The 22,916-nt window shown below is 31.8% G+C and overlaps 1 protein-coding gene across 1 annotated transcript in view; it reads left to right on the top strand.

Moving 5' to 3' along the window:
- The window catches only part of LOC129966746 (uncharacterized), a 104,022-nt gene extending 82,035 nt beyond the window's left edge, over positions 1–21,987 (top strand). Inside the window, exons 17-27 of the mRNA XM_056081300.1 lie at positions 749–1,093; positions 2,462–2,810; positions 6,427–6,742; positions 8,883–9,217; positions 10,345–10,853; positions 12,277–12,540; positions 14,037–14,321; positions 15,240–15,436; positions 15,971–16,260; positions 17,866–18,100; positions 19,979–21,987. Of these exons, the coding sequence (XP_055937275.1) occupies positions 749–1,093; positions 2,462–2,810; positions 6,427–6,742; positions 8,883–9,217; positions 10,345–10,853; positions 12,277–12,540; positions 14,037–14,321; positions 15,240–15,436; positions 15,971–16,260; positions 17,866–18,100; positions 19,979–19,985 (3,132 nt within the window). The 3' untranslated portion in view covers positions 19,986–21,987. The remainder of the gene's footprint in view (positions 1–748; positions 1,094–2,461; positions 2,811–6,426; positions 6,743–8,882; positions 9,218–10,344; positions 10,854–12,276; positions 12,541–14,036; positions 14,322–15,239; positions 15,437–15,970; positions 16,261–17,865; positions 18,101–19,978) is intronic.
- Positions 21,988–22,916: the final 929 nt, after the last annotated feature.

The following is a 22,916-nucleotide window of genomic DNA, read 5'->3' as shown; positions in this document are numbered from 1 at the left end:
TCAAAAAATTTTTTTCCAGAGATATTCCCAGCTTTCGAGATATATATGTGCCAAATTTCGTAAATGTAGCTCAAATAGTATATAATGTAGAATACCGAGACACACACACGCATTCATATTGGTTATTAGTTTATTATTAGTGTAGATGTAGACTTTCATTAACATTAACTATCGAAGTTTAAGATAACTGATAAGTTTGAACAAAAGTTAAATGCTATAAAAATTACTTTCGGAAATTGCTTACTTTCTTTAATAATTTGCGATGTGAATGGATTCGTATTGTGAATTTTAGTTCCTCATTGAATTTTAATTATTATGAATTGTTTATCTCAAGAATAATCTGCTTAGTTACATGACAAACTTCAGTGAACGCTTTTATTTTGAAAATTAATCTGATGCTATTAAAAATATACATGTATCAAATTCTGGAATTCAATATTTTTAATATACTTGCATTTATTTGGATGTATGAATTTTTAGTTTAATGGGAATTTATTTGCAATAATTCTAGTTTCATTAAATTCTTATTTTAGCTACAATAAATCTTCTTTCTTTGCCTTTGAGTTTTTATATATCCAATTAAAGGAAAAGAGTAAATTTATATCAAAACTGTCACCGTGATATTTGTCAATAAAATCAAAATTCTTCCATTTTTATGCAATAATAATTAGCTATGCAAATCTTGCTTCTTTTGATTATTTTAACTCTTATAAAAAATAAGAAGTCTGTGACTGCTTAATTTTCTCAGGTCTTCAACTGCCGAGGAAGTAGCTGCGTAAGTAACCACCACCAGAATTTTCAACAGGTGGGATTCATACAGGATAGAACGGTACCCAATACTGTGAATGGACTCTTCACTCTGGCCTTTGGGTTGGACACCTTGCAGAAACAGCTTTGCGGGGAGGAAAGAGGATGGTGTCCAGCAGCCATGAATAAGCTGTTGATCCGAGAAAAACTCTTTGAGCAGGCCAAGAAGATTCGCTTCGCGGGACTCGATGGGACGCCCATCATGTTTGGAGATCAGAACTATGTGAGCGGTACTCTGGATCTGTACCACTTTCGAGAAGTTGGGGATGTCAGGGCATTCGTTAATGTAAGTAAAATATCTGAATCATTATTTATTTATGATATTTTTATTTGCTCCTCATGTGGCCAGAAGAGATGCGCTGACATTCATCTAAATTTAAATATTATTTATGATTTTCTCACTAAATGATGAGGAATTCTGGTTAAAATACCTTATTTCTGAAAAATAAAATAAAATATTTTTTTTTAATTCCGAGCTAAATACTTTATGCTAGTACTTCAAATACAGTGTTGTTTTTGATCATTTTTATTTGATTTCATTTTGAGAGTTTATTCATAAAATTGTTCATTTTTTTAAAATATTTTTTGTGATGAATCCTTTGGTAAACGTTTCTATCCAGTACAGACATTTATAGTAAAGGGGCATGTAAAACCATAGAATAGACAGTTCAGTTGTAAAAACATTTCGCATAGTTCTCAACATCTCGAATATAAGTCCTTAAACTATTCATTCTAACTAAATAAATGTTTCAAATATAATTCATTCTAATTATATTTCAAATTCAATTATTGAATTTCAAATATAATTCAATTATTGTGCAAAAAAGAACAAAAAAAATCTTACGTTTGCTTAAATAAATAACATACAATGGAACATCGTTTAACCAGCATAATTTGTAATTCTTTTTCGTAATGCGAAACACCCGTAAAAACAAACAATATTTTCATAGGAATGTATCTGAAAGAAGACAATGCGTTATATTCCGAAAAAAGAAAATACTCAAACAACTTTACAACAATTTTATTTATTATTTATAATGGATGCTTTCTTTTTAAAGAAAATTATCTAGTCTTTGGCGAAAATGAGACAGCATTATCGTTAAATGAATTTGAGGCAATCATAGCTATTATCTTATCAGAGTGATACTCAAAACACGATGCGGTAATTTCCCATGCTTTCAGAATCTCTCTTATTTCACTAGAGGGTTGTTGATTTGTTGAGTCTTTTTTCTTCATCTCTTGATTAAATCTCCTCCGAAGCTTTTTGCTGTGACACGGAAGGCAGTTCCATAAGTTCTACGGTAGTTCTTTCCTCAACTCTTTGGCGTCATTGCTCTCTGCTTCTAGTCCAAAACTCTTGTCCAAATATACAATCTTGTAGATTAAGTCTCCATAGGTATTTGCTCAAACTCTTCGGAATCGCGTTCGACAATGTCCAGCATGTGGCGTCACGGTGTTTCCTCGCCACTCGTTCTGCGAAACATCGCTGGTTAAGCGATTCACTTTTCTACATTTTGTTTTGCTCGTTAGGGGAGGAGCACGTAAAGCGAGGTTGGAACATATAACTCTGTTCACATACATCATTTGAATATCAATCTTATTACGCTACATCATGAAATCAACGTTTCTCATACATTGTCTGTTTTACTTTTAGGTTGGATTGATTGACGAAGCCCACGGACTTTCTATCAATTCATCTCTGACCAGGGGCTACAGTGACCAGGGCAAACTGGTATCTCTGGTGGACGTCGTGTCTGTTTGCAATGATACGGATACCTGTTCCAAGAGAAGCGAATCGTCAGCACTGTCCCTCCCCTTCATGAAAATCCCTGCCAATCAGGAATTTGTGATTGGGGTGATGATGCCTGTGCACCAGCCCGGGGACAACTTCTTCACTTGCAGCAGAGTGGTTGAAGAGAGCTCCTTCCAGAATCTTCTGGCACTTAGCTATGCCCTGGAGAAAGTGAATAGGAACGACACAGTCCTGCCACAGATCAAACTTGGTGAGTCGTTTTTACTCTTCATTTCAGGATCCTCGAACTAACATTTTCCGCCCTTTGCACTTCGTTATGGAGTGATGTGCAGAAAGATGAGCAGTTATTACGCCTCCTTATTTCGCAATTTGAATTCATCTTATAATTAAACTTCCCCTCCTTTCATATTTCCTCTCAGCTCTTTTTTGGTGAAATAAACGTGTCCTGGCGCATGCGCAAAAGTGAGAAAGATTTCAGAATGAATAGTATTGAAATCAAAGAAAAAGGAAATGTCAAACGAACTTATCTAATATATAAAATTCTCGTGTCACAGTTTTCGTTGCCATACTCCTCCGAAACGGCTTGACCGATTTTGATGAAATTTTTTGTGCTTATCCGGTATCTATGAGAATCGGCCAACATCTATTTTTCATCCCCCTAAATGTTAGGGGTAGTCAATTATTAATTAAAAACTAACTTTCCCGCCAAAAAAATCTTCCATTTTCCCCACCGCCAACTTTTCCGCCAAAAAAATCTTCAATTTTCCCCAACGCCAAATGATTTAGGCTTTAGTTCTTTTTTTCTCCCAACAGTAATGAGGCTAGGGTTAAGATTTTTCGGCGGATTATTTCAAACGATTCTGTTTATTTTCTTAATGTTTTATGCATTTAAAATTAAACATTGTTAATTAATCCATGTTTCAGATTCATTCGGAAGTACTTTTGAATTAAAATAGCACAGAATAAAGGAAATTAAAAATGTCTAATCTTCATAGCGTTACCCCAACTGGCGTAGAAAAATTCACGCATTTGCGTTACGTAAAAGGCGAAGAAAATTCAAGCATGCGCACTGTGTACTGATCGTTGGCATGGCAACCATTATCAACGGACGATTTAAATTACTTTTAGGTTAGTTGTATGCTTTTGTAAGTAAATTGTATTTATGTTAGTTATATATTTTTTGTATATGCTTATAGTTTTAAGTACATCGTTTTTTAAGTAGTTTTTTTTAACCTGTTTACAATGATTTAAATTATTTTTAGGTTAGTTGCATGCTTTTGTAATTAAATTGTATTTATGTTAGTTATATATATTTTTTATATATGCTTATAGTTTTAAGAACATCGTTTTTTAAGTAGTTTTTTTAAACCTGTTTTCGACAGATTATTTTAAACGATTCATTTTATTTTCTGAGTGTTTGATGCATTTAAAATGAAACATTGTTAATGAATCGATCCATTCATGATGAATCTGAGAAAATTTTGTTGACAAATTCTTGAGATATTACATAAATTAAGAAAGATATTCTTTAGTGCCCATAAAGTTTAAACGCTCAGTGACTCTATTATCAGTAATCATATTATTAAAAAAATGCTTTGTTTCAGTAAAAAAATATTATTATATTAATTGCAGATTAATCCTTTACACTTTAATTTAAAGCATAAATTCTACGAGGGGTAACAGAAAATTAGAGAGATACATATCACGTTATGACTGAAGGCCTTTATAATATTATGAGTGAATTATATGACTATCAAAATTTGAAGTTTTAAAATATTTTGCTGAAGAATAAAATATTTTGCTGAAGAAGTTGGAATTGCATAAAATATTTAATTATTAAAATTTTAACGAACACTAAGATTGGCGAACCGGCTGGTCGCCAAAGGCGGCTAGTTTCTTATATTTTAATAATATAAAATAATATATATAATAAAAAATTTCTTTTTAAATTGCTTAATACGACTACAAAAAAAAAAGGACCAGTTACACGTTTAGAAACGATTATTATATATCATTTCCATCACAATGTTTCCCATGGAGCCTAGGTCGCAATTATAACTTGTCTATTTTGATAAGTTCTCGGGAAGTATAAAGACTATGATGGCTTTTATAGACGGCTATAAACAGCATTTGTTTCATGAATTCAAAAATTAATAAATAATTTAGGTAAAAAATTATTATTAGAATAAAAGTTATTGTAAATTAATTATGCGTGTACATTCAAAACAAAACTTTCACCTTATTCATGTTAAAATATTCAGAATAGAAATTCTAATTAAAATACACTTTTTAAATGAATACTGCATAAAATGCATTCATTATTGATGCAAACAAGTTTCGACTTTTTGTAAATTTACCAGTGATATAGAATTTTATATCCTATCAACTCATAACAATCTACTTCCAAGGGTAATTAATTCCCTGGCTGGAAGGACAAATTTCTCTAATTAAAATGAGCGATTTTATCAGCTTCTGTCACTTTTCTTCTCACTTTCGAAAATTAACGGACAAGATTTCCATTTCTTTCTGCTATATGTTTTGATTTCAAAATTTTGCATTTGAATAGTATTCAAAAAAGAGAAATATTTGAAACTGAAGGAAAAAAATCTGGAATTGCACAACTTTGAGCTTCCATATGTCATGATATTACTGTAAAATGGATGACTAGAATTAGAATGGGAATTGCAGCGTCAAGGAAAGTCATAAGAATTTTTACAACCCAGTCGTTACAGCTTTATTTCGAAATGTGTTGTGACGCCACTTTCTTTATTATTTTTAACTAGTTTTTCTAGTTTTCTAAGAAATCTTTCTACGTCATTCAAAATTGGCCTGAATTTAAGCATAAGAAAATTGAATTGCGGTTTGGAAGAATTTCTCAAAATTAAATAAAGTCTCTAAGTATATATTTTAATAATGAGATATCTGAAATTAATGAAAAGTGCAAAATAACACGATACTTTTCGACTTAATGGGGAGTAAAATGCAATAAGTTTCTATTCTTTTTTTTAAAAAAAATGTTTGAAAAATAATTCAGATAAGACGTTTTAGTTTATCGATTATACAAAATAAAATAGCTTTTATGTACAAATGCAATATTGCTATAAAATAATTTTAGAGCAAGTAGCATTTTTGAATATTGATCATCCATCATTAAATTTAAAAGCTGAAAATTTAGTATATAAATTCCAAATGATCTACCCATACATAGTTAGTTCTACATGATGCCATTGAAATAAGCATATGTTCATGGAATGAAACATATTTTCAATAGTATTTCAATTTTGCAACCAGCGGTAGTTTCCCTAAAATTTCTTCGCATATTCTCTAGTAAAGGCATTATCCCAGATAGCGCCTCACATGGGCATTGGCGTGCAATAGTTAGGAAATATTAACCTTTGGCGTGAATACAGCATTTTTACTGACTCTGTCGTGTGATCTTTGGCGAGTTTTCTGAAGATTAATCCTTGGCATGCGATAAATAGCGTCCGAAAATCTAATATGTGAATTAGATGCGCTTAACGAACCGATTGAATCTAAAATCTTACACAGGACTATAAATATAGTCTTAAAAATATCAAATTTGGTATATGACTTTAAGTCATTGCGTTTACATGCTTCTGAAAGTACAAACCGACACACGGTCAATTTTTGAGGAATTTTGAACGGACAGACAAACATGATGTCAAAAATGTGTTTTTCGAATCTTCAGTTCGAATGTTTTTTATGATTACAATACTTCATATACGAGAAAATAAAAAAATAACAATAATGAATTTATCGTTCAAAGCATAAAAAAATACTTCACAAAATTCATCCGTCATAGCTTTATCATCTTTCGACTAATGTATTTACCAATTTCATTGCAGGTGCTTTGGTGTTTGACCACTGCGGTCGAAGACAGAAAGCCGAAGAACAGATCTTCAGCTTCATTGCAAGTGATGGTTCCTTACCTTACAGTGAGGCGAATTTGAAATCTCGGGCCATGGTGGCGGCTTTGACATTCGATCCTTCGGTTGCAGACGATCTCTCTCCTCTGTTTGAATCCGCGCTCATCCCTCAAATAGCCACTCCCTCTGGTCTGGCTACCACCACGACACCCGACCGTTTGAAGAGATCCTCTCGATCCATCGAGCAACCTCAAGAGCGTCCTGAAATCAAGGTCATCGTCGATGTCTTGAAAAGGTTTGCCTCTTCATTCATTTTTCTTCCCATTGCTGTCAATTTTTTTGTTTTGTTTAGTTTAGTTTGATTTAATTATATTACCAACTGTTTTAAAATTACATAATGGCTGCTTTTTTATATATATAATGAATAATTTCTTCATGCAGTTAGACTTATAACAATCTACAATTTTGATAAAATGTAGTATCGCATTATAAACTGATTTTCACTGGAAGGATTCAAAGGAAGCTATTTTTAAGTAGTCGTTGCTATTTTTTTTTCATTATAAACATTGATAATTAAAAATGGTAATATTAAGATTATTTGAAGTCACTTACTCAGATTTTACTAGACATTTATTTAATAAATGGTGAACATAAATTTCATTTTCATCGACTTTCGAATATTAAATGTCAATTCAGTATGCTATTATCTTAAATTTTTTTTTTTTTATTTCTTTGTGGATTAAAATTTTTGTGCTTAATAAACCGAATTAATATGTGGATACTTTTGTGTTCCAAAACACAATATGAACCTAGTCTAACAAATATCTTCTGCTCAATCTTCAGCTAAGTAAGAATCAAATATTTGAGCCATTTATGTATTCATTTAATTTACTTATACAGTTTTGAAGAAAATACTGTCTTTAAAAAACTCTCTATACATTCAACTCTCCTCATAAACCTAAACCGAATATTCAATTAATCTAAGAGATTAATCAATCGTGTCTGATACGTGCATCGAATATCTCTTCTGAAATTTATACTTTAGCATTTAATTGTTCGGAAGCACAAAAATGCGATGAAAACACATAATCCACTAATACCTTCTTCTTGCATACAGCCGACCACCCCGCCACCACTGAACGTAGCAGTATCGACAGGATTTAATCCACTAATACCAAATATTTTCTGGATGAAATATATTTAAATTAATCAGTATTAAATTAGTAATAATATCAATATTAATTATTGAATATTTAAATGAATCAGTAGGGCGTCGCCGGCATCCTGGCATAGGGGTAGCGCATCTTCCCCGTGACCTAGGCGTTTCAGGTTCGAGTCCTGGTTCAAGCATGGTTGTTCTCATCCTTGTGTTCTCTCTGTGAGGTGCGTGAATGAGCTCTCCTGTAAAAAGGGGTTGTGCAAGCGAGTGTGTGTGTGCTATCTTCATTTGAGCTAGAAGTCAGACTTCTGCCCTCGAGTGCTCAGGGGGTCTTTATTGTCAGAAGCTATTGCACAAAATTTGGCTTAAATAGTCACACGACAAAAAAAAAGTAGGACGTCACGTTTCCGAAATGGAAATTATCGCCTAATTAGATAATATAGAAAATAAAACAATGAAAGGATTGACTTCAACGATTCTGGTACAACGAAAAATAGACGGTATGAAAAGCATTTTGGGTATAAAATTTCCATCATTTAGATACTTTTTCTAGAAGTAACACTGTTTCTAAAAAACTAAAGATCGGGTGTCGTCTTCTCACGCTTTTGAGCCCTGCTTTTTCTAACAACAGCTGATTATTCAAATGTGATTTGCCGTAACCACTTTAAAAATCTTTCTTGCTGCAAGAAAATATAAATATATGCATCATGCGTACATGCTCGATGCAGAAAAGATTTCAAAAATCAGCTTATTTAAGAGCTTGGGAATGTCCCTTGAGGAGATCTTTGATCAATTCAAACATAGTTACACCTAGTTTTTTTTAATTTATAATATAGGAGATAGTTAAAGGATATAAATATGAAAACTGAATCCTGACATAACAATTTTCTATTTTCTTTAGTAAAAAAAAATAGAAACTTAACACATTTACTGAGCATCAACCGTGGGTCACATCTATTTAATTAGATGGTCCTCTTCTCTACTGCAAGAATAGCAAGAAAGAAAGAGGTCATATAATTAGATAGGTAATCCGAGTATCGTACTTGAGTCGTGGCAGTATTAACAAGCATATATCTTAAATATCGCAAACCACTCATCATGTTATTTCGTTATATGGGTATTTCGAATGGTTAGGAGAAATAACTATTTTAAAAAGCCAACCTGGCCTTATGCAATTCATCTTTACAAAGTTCAACTTTTTGCTCAGAAATATGACTTTGTCTTTCTTAGATTCTGTGGAGCAACATCGAAAACTAATCTCATGATTTTCTTGCAGGTTAGATTGGAAATTCGTAAACCTCCTCCACTCCGGTTCCGAATCGGACCGAAGCATCTTCTGGAACTTCATCGAAGCCTCGAAGGAGCAGAAAGTGTGCATCTCTAAATCCCTGGTCATTCGACCCTCGATGTCCGTCCAGGAGCTCTCTGCCCTCTTCTCAGAGGAGTTCCGACCCGTGCATGAGGCTCGAGTGATCGTCCTGCTTCTTGAGGAACCAACCTTGATGGAGGTCGTGTTGGAGGCCGCTAAAGAAGCAGGCATGATAGAGGATTACATCTGGATTGGTATCGAATCAGACAAAGACGGAAGGAATATTGCTCGATTACTGCAAGGTAAATTTTCTCATGAGCATTATAAGAAGTTTAATAACTAATTTTGTAGTTAATTCTATCTGTTTGTGTGGGAAAATTTCATAATTTCAATATTTTTGGATAAAAATCTTTGTCTCCTAATATTTTTAAATTTTAAAAATACTTATTATATGCGAAGAACTTCAATTTGAATAAGAAAAAAACCGAATAGGCATTGTGGACCTCTTCTTTCCCACTGACTGAGTTCAAAATTCAATATAAAACCACAGTTTGAGTAAGAGGACCACATTATAAGTAAATTATTTAAATTAATACAGTTTTGAATCATTGATTTCTGGCATGCGAATATCCAAAACCATTAGTTGGTAGATCTAGAATTTGTATAAATTCCATTTAACTAGATTTTTGCTTTTTATATATCATCGTGTTCACATGCGTGGAGATGGACAAACAGGCAGATTGCTTCCAAGCGGATTTCTCTGAAGTTTAATAGGGATTCTACAATCGTAAACGAATTACTTTTCTCAAATTACATCCGTCCGTTCATTCCAGCCTTTGACTAATCGTGTTCAAAGAGAAACATAATTCCAAAAATAGTTTTTTCAGGTCAGAAAGAAAATATACTTAAGGATAAAAAAAGTGCCTTTTAAGAAGTTCTGATTACTGTACTTTCATCTCGATTAAATGGCTGGAAAGCACAGAAAGAGCATTTATTTCAAAAGAGATGGGAAAACAGATTCCCGATTGATAGAAATTGTATCTGTCAGGTAGATAGTATCATTTTTGCTGCATTTTTTATGCTTTCTTTCACTTATCCGGTGGATATCATATCAGAGGATTGAAGGACTGACAAAAGTCACATTAATGGACGGACATCTGGATTAATGAAGGTTCATTTACGAAAATAATATCTTAATGGCAAAATCTGTATAACTTATAATGTAAGCGACAGTTCACTATTTGCATCGCTTCAGGTCATTAACACTCGCATGGAAGCTTCTGCTTATTATTTAACGCCCGCCATTTGCAATTTTGAAAATCCCTAACTACTGGAGTAGCTGGATTGGCAAAGTGCTAAAGTTATAGAAATGCCATTATAATGGTGTCTGTTTTTATTTCACTCATTTGCTTTTTATATTTTTTTTCAGGTTTTGATATTGATTTCTTCTTGATCCGACCGGAAACATATGACGTCCCTGGATTCCGCGAATACTATTCAAACTTCAACCTCAACAAGCACGATCCAATTCCGGATATCTGGTTCGAAGAGTTCTGGCAACACCATTTCCGTTGCCATCTGCCACAAAGTATTTCACCCCTGAAGAAACTGTTCCCGGAGCCCTGCAGTGGCATGGAGAGCTTGATCTCGCACCCACTGAATCAAGACACTTTTGTCTACCACACGGTGATCGCGGTCACGGGTGTGGCGGAATCCCTGCACGATTATTTGAGGCGGTACTGCGTCCACGGAGATGCTGCCACCAACTTGGAGGATTGTGGCGGGGATGCTCGACAGATCTTATGGAGGGAGATGAGGAAGTTTATGAAGGGTCCTCCGATCAGCTGTGTGGATGGCGACTGCGGACCCTTGAAGATGTCAGTTGGATACCAAATATTCCAACTGAGGAAAGCTAAAATTCATCATGTTTACCAACAGGTAAAATTTGTTTAACCCTTTCGCCGCATTAGAACAAACTACTATAAAAACCCAAACAAGTAAACATTTACAAAGCATTTTAAAATATAGAAGAACGCTTGAAGCGCGTTACGGCCGCTTTGCAGAAGATCTACTTGAATGCGCTAGACTCGTTACGGACGACGAAGAGGTTAATTCACAATTTTATGAAATAGTACATATAAAAGTATAATTTTTAAACGATTATAAAGTTATTAATATAACAGCATTTTAAGCCTATATCAAGTAGAAGTAAATAGAATTAGATTTTACTTTTATCAATCTTTTGAAGTTTTGTGATTATGAAAAAATTAAATCTCACTAAATATTAAGCTAATTAAAATTAATAGTGAGCAAAATTTCTGAAGGAAAAGAGTTAAAGCAGAAGAAAAAAGTAAACACATTAGAAATATTACATGGGAAAAAAAATTTTATGAAAAACTTGGGCAGTATTAACAAAATTCCACATAAATATGGAAGTGGATGTAAAGTGTTGATGCTGATTAAAACTGCGTATTATCCCCATGATAATAAATTGCATTTTAAAACCCTTTAATATTAAAATAAAAAGAATTTTATTTTAATATTGGCTTCAGCTGGATATAATTATGGAAAATCAAGCTATATTTCTTTTACTGATTTACGATCTACTTTTTTCAGGGTTTTTTTATCAATTCAACAGCAAAATAATAAATACTTTGATATAAGAATAATTAAATCTATTATTAAACCAAAATTAATATCCTTCCTAGGTAAGAGAATTAATAGGCAATAAAAAAATATCTCCCCAAAATGCTAATTAAAAAGAAGAAATGCTTATCATTACAAATAAACGACAGAGAAGAAAAATCATTGTTTATGAGCCTTTTGAAGTAGTCGAACATTGTGCAAACTTACAAATGTCATGATAATAGACAAGATCTACATTTCTTTGAAAGGTAGTCATTAGATCTAATGGAGTCCATTTATAAATTTAATTGAACAGACATTTTAATTTTAAACGAATTTAATCACTTCACAAAAGTATATGTGATTTAAACATGCATCTATCTTTATTTGGTCAGAATTTATGTCATTAAAGTCTCAGTTTTTCACAATTTATGTAATTAATATCTATATTCAGAAAAAAAAGAGTTATTTTTCAGGTTTTAGCAGCTACAGTGTGAAAGATATTGATGTACCGCAAAAACATTTCCCGAGTTTTGTCCTAACACTACTGTTATTGAAATTATGAACTCTGAAAATTCAAAAATGTTTTGCGGAGAAGGGGGGATAGCAAATTTATTAAAGAATGTGTCAGACCGTTTTCGGGAGATCAATTTTAGTTCCAAATGAAGCATTTTTCGAAATCGGAAAAAAGATCGAAACTTCCTAATTACAAATCTTTTAACACATTATTTTCCAGATTGGATTGTGGAAGGACAAGGAGCTTTCGATGAGAATAGAAGACATTGAATTCGTGACTGGGGCTAAGTTAGATTCGAACTGCCACCAGCAGTGCCAGAAATGTCTGGACCAGCTCGCCATAGATCCGGAAGAACTGAACCTCACTAAGCCTACTCTGTATGCCAATTTCCGTACCATGTGGGGAGTCATTGTATCGGCCCTTTCACTGCTGGGCGTTCTGCTAGTCATCATTTGCGCTGCCTACTTCCTCATTTCCTTCCAGGTATACACCTTTTTTTCAATAATATAAATGTGAATGATAAATTCTATAAACAAATAAGAAAATGCTATTGCTTTTTCGTAGCAAACTGGCTAGTTTTTAAACTATGTTAATAAATTTAATTTTACCAATATGTTTAGATTTAGCGTTGAGAACATTCGTTGATAGACTTTCTATCAAAGTTTAATTTCTAAATAATATATTTCCGGCATTAAATAACAAATTCACAACACGTTTGATTAAGCATGTAAAATTGTCATTTCACGAATATGAGAAAAATATAACAAAATAAAAAATAAAGCAAAATGAAAAAAAAAAAAATATTTTTGTTAAAATAATTGGAAATGGCACACTTCAAAAAAAAAAGTAGTGCAATCTATCACTTTGTTCACATCAAAAAGATAATGCTTATTATAAGTTCTAGAAATTCTATGATTATAAATAGGGGTTCAATAAGGAATAGAAACTGTACAATCTTAGTACTTAAATGAATTATTAGTTTCATATTTTTAGCATTCATGACATGCATTAAAACAGCATTGCATGTTTTATTAAAAGGAAAAGGAAATTTTAAGATTTTAAACCTGAAATATAAGATTTGTTTAAATTTTCTAGTATTCTTCAAAATGTTTTGTTAATTAGATATCGTGTTTATATTCTTAGACATATTTTTTAACACAATTAAATCATTTACTAAAATCAAATTTCTTTCTTCTCTCACATTTACTTAAAAAATACTACCTGATAAACAAAACAGCAATATTTTCTTGTTTTCCAGATGGAAGCAATATTCTACTGTAAATTGAAATTTTCTTAATTTTAAGTATACTCTCTAAATGAAATACATTTGTGAATCATAAGACATTCAAAATACAAGACATTAATTGAATTGAAAATGTTTTCTAAGAGGTTTTGGCTCTGCTAATCAGCATTTTTTTAAAGATTATTGTTTAGATTAGTGTCTATAAGAGGAGAACTATAGACGATGATTATGCACCATCACACAAAACGGCATTTGTAAGGGATTAAAATAGAATAAATGTCATCAGTCAAGTACCATCACGTACTTCATTAGATATCATTCGGATAGATATAATATAATAGATTAGATATAATATAATAAAGACTTTTCATCACTTAAATTATCACTAAGTGTAATTTATTGTTAGAACAGAATGTTAAAAGTTAATGGTATATACGTATTGCTTCAGATAGAATTTATTTTAAGTGGCAAAGAAAATTTTTATTGATTAACTATGACGAGTATAAAACTCATCTGGGCTCCGAGTATAAAACTCGTGATCAATCAGGTTACTTTCTTGACATAATGTAAATGTTTTACGTTTCCCTTGAAAACAAGGAAGAAAAATATCGCAATGATTCAAAATGCTAAGAAACATATTCTGAAAATTTCAAATTTTACGATGTTCTTTATTAAAACTTCTATTACCTTTTAGACTATTTGATTAGATATGACATTCAATTCATTTCCGTAACAGGTAACAGTCGGCACAACAGTCTTGGGTTACATGATCCTGTTTGGTCTTCTGCTGCTGTACGCCGTGAATTTTGCTTTCATCCTGTCTCCGACAGAGGGCACTTGTGGGGTACGTAGGTTTGGTCTGGGATTGGCCTATGCTATCATCTTCTCTGGCATGCTGGTCAAGGTGATGAACATCTGGAGGATGATGGGCTACAGAGGGAACCAGTTCTTTGGGGATTCCTACCACATGACGAGTCCCGCAGCTTTGCTAGTGGTTGCAGTCGGTCTTGTCATCATACAGGTAAGTGATTAAACTCTGTTATACTACCCGGTTATAACTATCATCTAGTTACCTAGTACAGCTATAATGTCTTTGATATTATCAGGTTATCCTTTATCATTAGAGAGAAAATTCTTGATTTTTTTAATAAATGACCGAATGTTTTTTATCAGATATGCTTATGTCCAAAATAAACAAGCGACTTTAAATTTTTTAGTATTCCTTTGAAACTCAGAGGCAACTCTACAAAAATCGATCGAGTCAAAACTTATCAAGAAAACGCTGTTTATAAATTGTAATAATTTGTTTCTGCTAAATTCTTCAATATCAAAATTGCTTTTCATTATAGTGTTTCCAATATTTAAGGTAATATTTTTAAAAATTACTTGAAGTTACATTAACAAGTACTTTAGAGTTGAAAATGCTAATACTAAGAATCAGTCATATTCTGGAAATTTCAAATTTTATTTCTTTTTTTGTTAACAGAATTTTTATTACTATAATTAATGTTATTTCGTAGGCTATTTGATTGCACATGACATTCAATTAATTTCCATAACAATTTTGAATTACATGATCCTTTTCCCGTATACTTGAATGTTGGAACTTTCATATTAGTATTAGCATTTATTGTTAAAATTTCGCAGAATTTTATATGAGGACCCACTAATGGGAAAAATATCCATTTCTATGATTTTGCTGTAGAAAAAAAATCATGTACTGCTGAATCCAAGAGTTGATTTCAAAATCAAAACATACTATACAAGAACGGAGTGATATAAAAAGGGAATATTCAATTAAACTCTAAGGTATCTCATAACCATGTTCCATTAATTTCTAGCAAACTTGAAGATTTCCAGACCAATATACTTCAACTCCATTTACTGTTTTAGTAGATATCTCGTTAAATATTCAACGGAATCAAACTTTCTTTTTCAGGTGATCTTGTCTTCGGCATGGCTCATCCTGAACCCTCCGACGACGGGCATTCACGCGGGTGAGTGGAGGTGCCATCCAGCCACCACATTCGAGGACGAGCTCATCATTTCCTTGGTGTACGTCATGCTTATGTTGGCCATCACCATTCTCTTCTCCGTGCTCACCTGGGGTAGCAAAGACAACAACAGGGAGTCCAGGTGAGAAAAAAATTCTTTTTTATAGCAATTAATTGATCAGATGGGTGCAGAAATCGGAAGTTGTATTATAAAAGTCTAAGATTTATGATATAACAAGGAAGACCTAGTTACTCCATTGGTTGTTTTTCAAAAAAGGCCCTATTCTTGAGTATTTCAGGACCTTAATTGATATTTAATAAAATTATACAAAAAATATTCAGATCCATGCAGTCTTACTATTTAACAATGTATGTCTACATGTTTTAGATAATTGGCCATAGTTATATTTTGTAGAATAAACAAAAACCTCTCCATTCCGTAGATTAGGATATTCAAGCTTGGTCGTTATATTTAATTACTGGTCATTATATATTGGTCATTATAGGTAATTCACCAACCATATTTCTTATTTTCTTTCATATTCATATCAAAAATTGAATAGATGCTTTATCCTTTAAGAATGCGATCAGCAATTTTTCCAACCAAGAACAGGATCGATATTAATCATTCGAATACTATATTCATTTGCCACGAACTCATTTTCTTCCTAAACAGGTGGATTTTTACTTGTTGCTTCCTGATCACTCTCGTCTGGATCGCTTGGACCGTCGTTTCAACCCAGGTTCTCCACAGCTACAGAGACCTGACCATCTCCACAGCCAACCTGGTGTGCGCCTCTGTGGTCATGCTGTGCATGTACCTCAGGAAGGTGTACATCTACAACAAGTTGACCAAGGACGAGGAGAAGAAGGCGAAAATCCAGCAGACTGTTTCCCTGCCTGCTGTGCCGAACATGTACGGTACCTTGACAAGGCCAGTGGTACCTCCTAGCGTTTTCAACACAGGTGAGCATGTCATTAGTAACTAGTATAAAATATTCTTAATATTAAATATTCTTAAATCGGGAGACAGTCGAATGAGCAGAACACGAATTTGTATAAGTACTGATCAGTATATCGAAGAGAAAGGATGTATTTGCAAAGAGGCCAAAAATTATCTGGACCAATGGATCCTTCAAAACTATTTTTTGATTACTTAAAATTCAAAATATATCGAATTTATATAGGAATATTATTATTATTATCAGGAAATTAAGAGATCGTTTAAGGTTATAAGGTGATATAGATTATAATTAAAAAAAAGAATTTATTTTCAATTGACTTTTTGACGGAAAAATACAAGTATGGTTAAAATTTTATATCTTTAATGGTTGAACGGCAATAACAGATGCAGCATATCCTCAGAAAAGAGGAAAAAGTGTTAAAATAACTTACTTTGATTTCCATTTATTAATGTTTGTTGTAGAAAATGCATCCTTCTTTTCTTTGCAAATTCCGTTAGGAAAAACGGTCATATTATTAAGATAATAGCAACATTAATAGTAGTTAATAATATGCATATTTAAATACCATCGAAATATAATAACTAATTAATTACTAATAAAAATGGTACTAAAGAAGAGCTTTGTCAAATATATATGTTTCTTTTGCATTTTCGAGAATTTTGAAAGATATTTCGATATTTTTCTCCTTATATGTAAATTTACATTTTAATTTTACCTTTAAATTAAGAAGAAATATCAGAAAAATTAAATCTTACTATGTTTTTTCAAAAAAATAATACGATGGAAAACTAAAATATCTTCCCTCTATTCACATCAATGAGAATTATCTTTTTCGACCATCACTGCGTTTATACGACTTTGAATTCCATTATTTTAAATGAATCAACGCCGCTTTGAAGACATGCTGGTATTTAACTGATGAATCTTCCGCACTGGCAGTTAATATTGTGTTTTAAATCCGTCTAAAAGAAATCGTCTAGGGGTATTCAAAGCTTCACAACTGGTCAATTTTAGCTGTAAAATTAATATTTTCTTTTGTTTAATACATTAGTGTCTCATGAATATTTTACTAAATCTAAAGAGATCAGGGGACTATATTAAAATTTTATCTTCATTCCTGTTTCACAAAGATGCTTTTATTTTAACTCACTGTAAAACATAATTCTTAAAGTCATTAAGAATAATTTTTATTGGAAGATGAAATGTGATATAGCGGTTTCGAAATCAGCTACTTGGCCATGATTGGACACATCATTCACTCGTTTATTGCAAATATATATAAATTTAACAATGTTCATTCTTCTTCGAGAATTATTAATTTCCATTATCTTATTATTTAACAAATAAATATAACCATCATGCGTAGGACTATACAATATGAAAAGAGAATAAAACTATTAACAATCACAGTAAATATAATTTCGTCCTTACGAGGTGAAAAATTCAGACAGTACAAGATTGCCCAAGGAAAAAAAAAATCTACTGGTACAGACAGCATCGACACTGCTCATTAGGAAAGTGTTAAATACGGAGTAACGGATAAAACCCAAAATTTTTGATATTTTAATAAAATAAAAGATAAAATTTCTTATGTCCTGTCTATCAGGTCCCCGACTGCCGATGGGCGCTAAGATGCTGGACCGGGCAGCTCCATCTCGAATGGCTCTCATCACGTCCGAAGACGGCAACACCAGCGACAGTGGATCAGGTTCCGTGCAGGTGCAGGCCACTGACCTCTACCCCTTGGACATGTACGACGGCGGCAGTCAGTTCCAACCGCCCTCGCTTAGGTTGGGCGGAAGCAGTTTGGTCCTGGACGAGACGACGCAAAACCAATCAACGTAAGATTTTCTTTTCGCGCCCATCTACAAATAATATTCACTTAGTTTTGCACTTAAATAAATAGTCTACCCTTTGTGGGTTGTCTGTCCTTGCGTATATGAAAGTGGAACTCAAAAATGCAGAAATTCGATGCGCTCTTAATTATCACATTGTAGATTTATATCAAATTTTAGATTATGTTAATCATAATGAAAAAGATTTAAGTACGTATCTGAAATACGTGTCTGATTTATAAGAATATAAAAAAGTCGAGATTAAAATATACTCGTTGGTTGTCTATTTAAAATAACATGAAAAAGTAGGTGGAACTTTCAAAAAAGTTCTACCTTAAAGAACCTAAATAGCTTCGAAATGGCGGAGTACAGTAGGGATTACCAAGAAAATACTTGAGATCTACCATTATTTTTTTAAAAATAAAATTACTTATTTCTCTAATCATTTGTTAATTGTTTAATCGTAAATTATTAATTTGGAATGGAATTTATTGAAGAACATGCTCCTTTGCCGACTAGTTGATATCCTATCCATTCACTTGTGGAGAATTTCCGATTAAATAAACAAGACAACTAGTAGCGTGGTTGAGAGGAAGCAAAGAGATAATAGAAATATTAAATTAATTACCAATAAATAAACATCAAAAGTATACAAATTCAATGAAATATAAAATATTATGATAATTCGAACATTTTATCAGGTCCCTTTCTGCTTCATTATATTCATTTAATTATTACAGTGTTTATTTGGCAGTAAGCATTTGTTTTGGGTTCAAATCTAGATGCCTTGGACTAATGAACAAATAATAAAAAAAAACACTGATACAGTTAGATTTAATTAAGTTGCAAGCAGAAATTTAGTTTGTTATAATTTAATAATATTTACATTTTATAAAACTAAAATAGACTGCTACAATTCAAACTAGTTCATTGACAAAACATGAGAAAAATTGGCGAAAATTGAATCAAAAGATAATACATACTGAATGAATTTCCTGATGACCATTACGTTCGCGAACATTTTTATTTAATCTTTTTCGAGAATCAGCCTTTACAAAAAATAGATTTTTCTTTTTCATTATTTATCATTTGCGTAAAATAAATCATTATGATACCATATGAAATTGAAAATAACAGTTTTAGAGCAGAATTATTTTTCTAATCCGCATATCCTGATCCATAAAAATAACTTTTCCGCAAATCTCTTTAATATGTGGCGGATTGTTATGATCGGGGATAGAACCTGGGACCTTGTGGTTCCCAGCCGAGTAACAAGACCACAAGACAAAAGTAATTACCCGTGTTTCGTAGTTGTTATCTGGCTTATACGCTTTCACCACAAATACTATAACGGTAAAACTTTCAAAACATAATGCAGGTTTCATTATTCCCTTCTACATAACGGATTTAAATGCAATTTCAAAAATTTATTGAAATTCGAAAAACAAATCATTTTTCCGTATTTATTCCTGGATCTATATCAATGTTCAACAGCTCATTTTATAAATCTTTATAATTTAAATTCTACCTCATTTTAGTTTACATTTTAACTAACTTTAAAATTAAACTTAGAATTTAATTTTTTGATAAATAGTTTCTTTATTTAAGACCCCAAATAGAGTTATAGAGTGTATAGAGTTATGTAAACCCCTTATTTGGTATGCAAACTTGGAGACCGGTTTTGGACAGCCAATTCGACAACTTAAACCAATAAAATTGCTTTTATATGATACTTTTCAGACCAATTCGACTGGAATAAAACATTGCGTGGCGATTGGTTGCTTTCATTTCTAACTAATTTATTAGTTATTTGAAAAAAATGGCTTTTGTTTTTAAAAAAATGAACCATAAATTCGTTAATGATTACATTTTTTTTTCTTTTAGTAACTGAAGAGAATCAATCAAGATAATAAGTATATATATCTGGAAGACGTCATAGGATCATTTCATGCCAAAAGAAATTGTTAGAATTTCTTTGAATGGTGGTACCAAGGAAAACAGTATTATGGATACACGGTTGCAGTTAACACTACCAAGGACACATCTGTACATGACTTTGTGCAATATGTTACAAATTAATTATGAATCCCCAAAATAGGGTCCTCGTCATATAAAAATGTTATTTTGTGAATTTATGTAATTTCTGTTTTTTGTGCGTAATGCTTTCTAAACAATTCCTTTTCCTCCGAGCGAATTTTACTTAAGAGTAACTGCTTTTACTTTTACCTGAGCTGGATTCAGGCAGCTAAGCAGCATTTTCGCATTAACTCATTTTGATTTTCACCCTTTTTTTAAACCTGTGAGCATATAAAAAACACAAGACGACAATTTTGTAATGAAATAATCATTGCTATGCATTATTGTTGAGTTTGTACTTATCTACTTAATGGTAAGGAAACTTTATTTTCAAAGAATTTCAAGTAACAGTTAACTTGAAATAGTAAATATAGATACAATTGATAATTTTTTTAGTTTTTCTAATATTTAAAATTCAATATGCATCGAAGTGAGCATCGATTGATTGATTGCAAAAGAGCGCGACTTATCCAGACTAATTTATTTATAAGTAATGTCCGGTTATCCGATATAGCTTTAATGATGCTGCAATCAGTATAATAAATCTTCAAAATGCAATGAGTAAAATTAACAAAACTATTTCTTGCACCATCTATAAAATTCAGATGCATTTATAGCTAAATCAATATATATATATATATATATAATATTAATAAAAGACGACGCACTGCTTTAACAAGATTATTTGCATTATAGATTTATATTATTTGGTAAGTTGCATACATTATTCATTCTACAAACTGTCGCCGGAGAGACCAAGTGATCAATTCATGAAAGGTAAAAAAAAAAAAAAGTCCTATTTGAGTTCCTGACAGAGTATGTTCGCTTGCTAGAGCAGTTAAATTCACAAAAGCAGAAAATAAATAGATAAAATGAATTTTGTACTTTATTTTTACTTTCTGGCAAACTAATAAATTTTGAAAAATATAACTGTATGTGTGTGTCTATTGATGACAAATTGTCTTGTTGAATGAAATGATGTCGAGAATTACACCATATCTGCTCTGATGCTAATGAGTCTGCGATGAAAAATCTGATGAAGGTTTGCATTACAAAGTAAATAAGTAAAATATGATGTCTTTAAAAAAATAAGACAAAATAATGTTGGTTATATTTCGGCTTTAATTGTTATACTGTATTTGCAAAGTACATTAATAGATATTGGAAAATCGGATAAGCTGAATTCTTATGTATTATGTTTATATAACTGGGCGCAATTACATAATCCGGAACAATGTTATATTTCAGTATTGTAACTTCTACTTAAGATAGCTCAAGTGTGTATAACAAACTATGATAATTCTTATTTACTGCAGAGCACTGGGGTTTGTTTACCATAACTTGATTCTAAAATATATTTATACTTATTTAACATAGGATTCTTAATTTCATAATTGCATGTTATTTTCTTTCCATTAGTAATAACTATTAATTTCTAAGACAAGTCTCTCTCTAAGTCTCAATTTCTCTCTAAGTCGTCCGAAATCCGTTCAACTTATTATATAATATTTATATAAACAATTGCATGGTTAAAAGTAATTTTTTTTTCTAAATTATAGAAATTTGATTTTGAATATTTAAAGATATAACAAAATATTATCTGAATATCAGAAAATTTTCAAGAATTTCAATAAAACTTAACAATAGCACTTGTTAAAGGTGATGTATTTTTGTAGAATGGTGAAAGCACATCACTAATTACGCTTTATTGTTTGTGAATTATTCTATGCTGGTCTAATATAGCATTTTTTAGCACACATTTGTATGTATCTATATCATTCTACAGCTATTTTGTACAGTAAAAAAGAATTTTGATAACTCATGTATCATATGTAATGTATTTATGAAATAAATATTAACTACTATATTTGAAATGCCTCATTAGCTTTTCTTGAATCTTCCTTTATTTCCTTGATAAGTTCTAACTACTGTTGAAAATGAATACCTGCAGATCATAGAATAATAAGTAACATAACCAACGAGATTTTTATGTCACGTATGCATTAAATGTATTTTTCAACAAGGAACAAATGGTGTTTTCATGCATATTTATTCAAATAAGTCCGTCTGCGAAAGTGACAATCAGTGATAATGCTTTACGCAATAAATTCCCTTGGGAAATGGAGAATGATATAGGTATTATTACAATGAAATCAATTTACAAAAAATTAAAATCTGTCCTAGAGAATAATTTTGTATCTGACCCACACAAAAAAAATTCTTGTTACTAAAAACTATTCTTTCAATTTTTACTCACTATTTAAGATTAAAAAAAAAAAAAAATTTAAGCTATAGTCTTTACAAAAGAAGTATGAAAAACTCAGATGGGGATTGTGAAGTCATAAATTTTAAATAAGAAAAATGAAAAAAATCAACAATTATTTATAAATCGCAATTTTTATTGCTTTTAAAGAAAGAGTAGGCATAAATGGAATTAAGCTGATTTATCCCAATATGGAATTATAATCAATTCTTTAATAAAAAAAAAAATTGGGGCCGGGATAGTATGATTGGTAGAGCGTTGGACTCGCATCCTTTAGGTTATGAGTTTGAACCCCACCGGTTAAAGACTCTTCGCGTGTGTGGTGGCAGGCGCACGTTTAAATCTGTCGTGGTCACAAAATCCTCCATGTCGAGAGTAACATCACTGGGGGTACTGGCTCAGAGGTGATCGCTCTCTGATGCAGGTCTATATTACGATCTGTGGATGAGTGAATGAAGTCCGCCCTGTAAAAAGGGTTGTGAC

Source organism: Argiope bruennichi, chromosome 4 (assembly GCF_947563725.1).
Source record: "Argiope bruennichi chromosome 4, qqArgBrue1.1, whole genome shotgun sequence".
In the NCBI taxonomy this organism is placed as follows: Eukaryota; Metazoa; Arthropoda; class Arachnida; order Araneae; family Araneidae; genus Argiope; species Argiope bruennichi.
Note: the sequence above shows the minus strand (reverse complement) of the source record. Positions and strands in the feature narration are given on the sequence as shown.